This window comes from Cryptomeria japonica, chromosome 11 (genome assembly GCF_030272615.1).
Source record: "Cryptomeria japonica chromosome 11, Sugi_1.0, whole genome shotgun sequence".
NCBI lineage: Eukaryota > Viridiplantae > Streptophyta > Pinopsida > Cupressales > Cupressaceae > Cryptomeria > Cryptomeria japonica.
This window is the reverse complement of record NC_081415.1, coordinates 236595187-236601266: the sequence shown is the minus strand read 5'-3', so window position 1 is coordinate 236601266 and position 6080 is coordinate 236595187. Positions and strand designations below refer to the sequence as shown.

Genomic DNA, 6080 nt, shown 5'->3' with positions numbered 1-6080 from the left:
AGCTAAAATTGTTGAGGGTCTTCAAGAACACCTACGAGCTCTAAAATAATTTTGTCATGAAGTGGGAATGCAAGTGAACATTGAAAAAACTAAAGTCATGATTTTTACTTTGAGAAGAAATAAGAAGCAAGTGAAGTTTGAGTTTGAGGGAAGCCCCTTACAAGTGGTAAATGATTTACAAATAGTGGGCCTCAACTTTCATAGCAACCTCAATTGGGAGGCTTGTAGATAAAAAAGGATAAAAGGGGATAGAAAGAATTTATATGTGCTTCAAAACATATGCAAAGCAATTGAGCTATGCGTTTGAAAATCTAAAAAGACATTATTTAGGTTATGTGTTATACTAGTGGTTTTGTATGGTTGAGGTTTTGGGCAACATGTCAATATCAAGATGGAGGCAAATAAAAATATTAGAAAGATGTCTCATCATAAAGAATTTCAAAATTAAAACCATGGTCCCTTTCTAGATCATCTTAACTGATGTCGGAGCCTTCTCAGTTGAGGCAATTGTGATGATTAGGTTGTTAGGTTATTTGAAGAGAACATGAAATATTGAAGATCATTGTTGGGCCAAAATTGTGGTAGAGGAAAAACTAAATAGAGAGAAAAATAATTGGATGAAACAAAATATCAAGTGGTTAAGTAGAGGGGGAATTAATTTGCATGAATGCCCAAATGTAAATGTAGAAATGAAGAATAATATGAGAGAGAAAGTCGAAGGGGCGTTGTGGTCAAAACATGGGGAAAAAAAGGAACACTTCGTCAAGGATTTCAATCCCACATGTGAACATCAACAATATCACTACATAGAGGCAGATATAAAAAAGAAAGTCAAAATGCTAATAAGCTAGTTAAGAACTAGCTTGTGACATGTTAGGTGCGAAATAGGGAGGTGGGAAACACCTAGAGATGAATAGGCTGACAGGGTTTGTCTTTTTTGCACATTTGGGCCGATGAAAACAAAATTAAACTACATCATGGATTTTTTGATTTCTGAGAACATTCAAAGCAAATATATGGATATTCTAAAAGTTGAGTCTCTAAATACTTTGTTTGAAGAGGGACGAATTGTAAAAATGGCAAATTACCTTGTCAAAATTCACAGCAGAAGAAACTTGATAAGCAAGAATTAATGGTCATAATATGTTTGCTTCTAAGTTTTGTTGGTTAAATTTTTGAGAGTCATTGTGTTGTTCTAAGCTTAAACTTTAGATTTCATAAAGTGCTTAATCTCATGAACATCATTAAAAATCCTCATTTATATATTCATTAAAAAAATATTCAACTCAATTTCTAAAATTATTTAATTATTATACACGTCTTCTATCCATTCATCTATTTCATCCCATCTCAATGTTCTATAAATAATCAACTTGCCATCTTCAACTTGCCATCTTCAACTTGCTTAATCTAAACATAATAATTAAAAATTTTCTTTAACGATAACCAACTTCAGAACTTAAGCATCAAACTTCTATACCACATTTTAGGAAAACACGTCTTTTTAACTTGCAAATAAATTACAACAAACAAAAGTGGTTCCAAAATGAATATGAAAACACGATACAGCGCATCCTTTCGTAATTTCCACACTCTCCTATCTGCTTTCTTGCAGCGTTAGTGCCCGTGCTTTGAATTTTGCAGCAACACTTCAGGGATTTTAGGTAAGCTAGCGAATTCTCTTCTTTTAAGACCGAAGCTGACAAAACTTCCTCTTTGACACGACACTCAAGTTTTCGCCAGCAAAGCACAGCTGTCACATTTACTCTTTACCTTTTACTACTGATGGAGACTTATTTCAAACACGCGCAATACGTAGCATCCACGCAGAACAGCTGTCTTTTGGGGAAGCCTGCCGCTTCAACGCTAGAATTTGCCAGGAAGCTACACTGCAAATTGCTCACTTGTTATTGGCACCCGTGACTGCCAGCAGTATAAGCCCTGTTCTCAATCCTTTATAAACCCAACATTCTCACTTCATTATAGATCAAATATTTCAAATCTGTGGTCCGAGTGTAGTACGCCCGACTAAAATGGCTGTTTTAGGTTCTGAAAAGATTGTCATTCACTTGCTGCTAACATGTATGGCGGCATTGTCCGCAGTGGATGCAGCCGCTCGGCCCCTTTTCCACTGGAGAAAGCTGTCTGCACTGGTACAAGAAGAGCCTCTTCTTCTGCAATACCACAATGGCCCTCTGCTTACCACAACACCCATTCTCAATCTTCATCTCATTTGGTACGGCAATTTCACTTCCGCGCAGCGTGCCATTGTGGTCGATTTTGTGCAGTCACTGGGAATGGAAAGCAGCAAGCAGGGTTCTCCCTCTGTTTTCACCTGGTGGAAAACAACAGAGGCCTACAGAGGCTCTGACCCTTCCCAATTAAACCAAGCTCAATCTTTAACCCGAAGGCTGGGGAAGCAGAAGCTGGACGAAGCTTATTCTCTCGGAAAGTCCTTAAAAAGAAGTGATATTGCCGTGCTTGTAAAGAGTGCTATCGGGTCCGGAGCTCTGCCTCCGCCTGAAAAGAAGAAAAGCAATGGTGAGGTGGAGTTGTATTTGGTATTGACATCTGAGGATGTTATGGTGGGGAACTTCTGCAGTAGCTCCTGCGGATTCCATGGAAGCGACAAAGCAGAAATTGAATACGCGTATGCGTGGGTGGGGAATTCAGCAACTCAGTGCCCGGGGCAGTGTGCGTGGCCATTTCATCAGCCTCTTTACGGTCCACAGAGCCCTCCTCTGCTGCCCCCCAATGGCGATGTGGGCATTGACGGTATGATCATCAACATTGCCACGACGATTGCGGGAGCAGTGACGAATCCGTTCAAGTCAGGATACTTTCAGGGAGACGCAGCTGCTCCGTTGGAGGCGCTCTCAGCGTGTCCGGGCATAATGAAAGGATGTAGTTGTTTCTAATTTTATAATATTTTAATATGATTTTTTAGTATAGTTCTATTTTTTCATATAAATTTAGAAAGTTGTCATAATTGAAATGATAGAATATAATTGATAAAATATTTTAATATGAATTTTTACAATATATTCTATTTTTTTATATATGAATTTAGAAACTTAGTCAATTTAATTTTTTTAATATATTTAATAAGATTGTTATAGAAACTTGTCATAATATATATAATTTTAAAATTTAAATGTTTATTATTATTAAATTAGTAATTATTAATTGATTGCCATTTAATGTTAATATATAATATATATTAGTGTATTAATTTAGAAACTTATTTAGTAAATTTAAGATTTTTGCATATATTACGAATTTATCATTATTTTCTCATTAAGATAATGATTTTCATTTCTTCTCAAGAAAGATGTGTGTTGATTTTCATTGCTTCAATCTTCTACTTTTATTTTTTTTGACAGTTAATATTTTTCTTAAAACGTCAAATGAAAGGAATTGAAATGGCTAAACCGTCATAAAAAAATCATATGACAGGTAGGGGTGACCGTCAAATTCCACGCCTGCGGGCATGTATGGAAAGGGGGCTTATCCCGGTTACCCTGGGCAACTGTTGGTGGACGAGACGACAGGTGCCAGTTACAACGCCCATGGCCTTAACGGCCGCACGTTCCTTCTCCCAGCAATGTGGGATCCCACCTCACGATCCTGCAAGACCTTGGTCTGAATCACTCGTAATTTTTTTCGAAAATTGTCGTATATGATTCTTTTATTCATTTATTATTTATATCAATAAATATTTTTTCATACATACGTATCATTCAATAACCAACGGAACGTAATTCTTTTTTCTTTATCGGTCCACTCCAGAGCGAGAACTGCAGCTGTTAATTGTTGTGTTTATCATTTATTTATTTCTTTTTCCAATCACTTGAACTGGATTATTTCTTAGTGTATTTTATATCTTCCAAGCCAAATGCCAAAGCATTCCCGAGCTGAAATTTGAAATTTAAAAATTTGACTACAACGGATATCCGATTTTAATCATTAAATTCTCTAACTAGATTTGGCCATAATTAATCTAATGTTTATTAATATGATATTAGGGAGAGAGTTTGAGAGAGAGAGAGAGAGAGAGAGAGAGAGAGAGAGAGAGAGAGAGAGAGAGAGAGAGAGATGGGTAGGGGGAAGGGAGAGAGAGAGAGAGACAGAGAGAGAGATGGGGAGGGGGAGGGGGAAGGGAGAGAGAGAGATGTGGAGGGGGAGGGGGAAGGGAGAGAGAGAGATGGGGAGGGGGAGCGAGAAGGAGAGGGAGAGAGATTAGGGGAGAGAGAGAGAGAGAGAGAGATTAGGGGAGAGGGGGAGAGAGATTAAGACACCATAGGACCCAAAGCGACCCAATATGGTGTCATAACGGGTCATATGGCATCCTAAGGGGTCATAAGGGTTCATGGGACACCATATGACCCCTAAGGACATCATATGACCCTAGGACACCAAAGTACCCCTTAAGACACCAAATTGTGTCGTTAGGGGTCATATTGTGTCCTAAGGGGTCATATGGTGTCCCATGAACCCTTATGACCTCTCAGGACACCATATGACCCTTAATGACACCATATTGGGTCGCTTTGGGTCATATTGTGTCCTATGACTCCTTAGGACACCATATGACTCCTAACGACACGATTTGGTGTCTTAAGGGGTCCTATGGTGTCGTTAGGGGTCATATGGTGTCTTGGGACACCATATGACCCATAATGACACCATATTGGGTCTCTTTGGGTCATATTGTTTCCTAAGGGGTCATATTCTCTCTCTCTCTCTCTCTCTCTCTCTCTCTCTCTCTCTCTCTCTCTCTCTCTAAAATATGACTAATAAAATCCAATATCAGATTTAATTGAATATCGGATTTCTGCCATCGCCATTAATGTGGCAGTTCAGTAAATAAAAGGCGGTAACGGGAAATTTTTTGGGGACCACAAATTTATACATTAAAATCGGAAATCCGATTTTTGTATAAAAAGAAAAGAAAAAAAAGCCTTGTGGGCCATTTTGTGGATTCCAACGGCCCACAGTCTGCATATTCTGTTTTCTGTCAAGGATCACGGGTTTTCAGACAGGTAGAGACAAATTTTTGCTTTTGGGAGATTCTTAAAGTGAAAACTTACATTGTCAATCACATAGGAGCATATGTGTGGAGGGAAATGGGGAGTAGTAGTCGTCGGAAGTCTAAACGCAAAAGAAAACTTTCAAATGAGCAAATTGAAGTGTATAGAGAAAGAGATAGAGAATGTCATAGGAGGAGAAGACAAGGTATGTTAAATATTGCTAATGTTACTTCAAGTGAAGAGGAAATTGAATTTGAAAATGTGCCACAAGTTATTGAAAATGAAAATGTAGATTTTGAAAGTGAAAATATTGAAAATATTGAATATGTTGAAAGTGATAATGAAAATGCTCAACATGTGGAAAATTTTGACACAGGAGGTGAAAATGTGGAAAACTTTAACATTGAAGGTGGAATTGCTCAACCAAGTGAACCATATGTAACACCTAATTACTTTAGAAATGAAGACCCTCTCATGGATGAAAGACAAATTCCAAGTCCAAGACCTTGAAGAACCCCAAAATGGTTATTTGAAATCGATGAGAACATTATTGCAAATCTTGAAGGCAAGAGGTCAACAAGAACCGTTCGGTTGTGGGCTACACAACTTTTCAACCAAAATTTTAGCAACAAGACATTGATCGAGCAATGCCAACTCTTTGTTCAATTGCTAAAGATGATAAAGATGAGACCATTGCTAAACAAATTGAAGATTCGTATGAACAAGAAGATGGAGAGAAATTCTATTATTGCAAAAAATCTATTTGATGCTCTCAATTCTATTGGAAAGAATACCAAAGAAAGAGATAAGAGAGCCACTCAAAGAGTGATTACAACCTCCTTGGTAAGCCATCAATTGAGGAAGGCTCGTCAACAAACTTGTGTTGATTTTAACATAAACCGTAAAACTTTGGATAGAGAACTTGCACGAAGACAAAGACTTGACGATCCACTTCAACAAGATACATGGGCATTTGGTGGGAGGCTTCCATGTGTTGATAGAAAGTTGACTGACAATGTGAAGGAGGAGATTCAACAATTTTGGCACTCT

The 6080-nt window shown here is 37.9% G+C and overlaps 1 protein-coding gene across 1 annotated transcript; it reads left to right on the top strand.

Annotated features, from left to right (window-relative positions):
• Nucleotides 1-1959: 1959 nt before the first annotated feature.
• On the top strand, nt 1960-3682 carry LOC131063990 (protein EXORDIUM-like 2). Its single transcript, XM_059214256.1, has 2 exons — nt 1960-2884; nt 3484-3682. Exons 1-2 carry the CDS (start codon nt 2034-2036, stop codon nt 3644-3646), a joined length of 1014 nt encoding a protein of 337 aa, XP_059070239.1. The 5' UTR covers nt 1960-2033; the 3' UTR covers nt 3647-3682.
• Nucleotides 3683-6080: the final 2398 nt, after the last annotated feature.

Bases quoted from the DNA above. Each gene is read 5' to 3' on its own strand.
- LOC131063990 (XM_059214256.1), top strand. From the start codon at position 2,034: ATGGCTGTTTTAGGTTCTGAAAAGATTGTCATTCACTTGCTGCTAACA. The intron at 2,885-3,483 runs TCCGGGCATAAT...AAATTCCACGCC, and splicing joins TTGGAGGCGCTCTCAGCGTG to TGCGGGCATGTATGGAAAGG.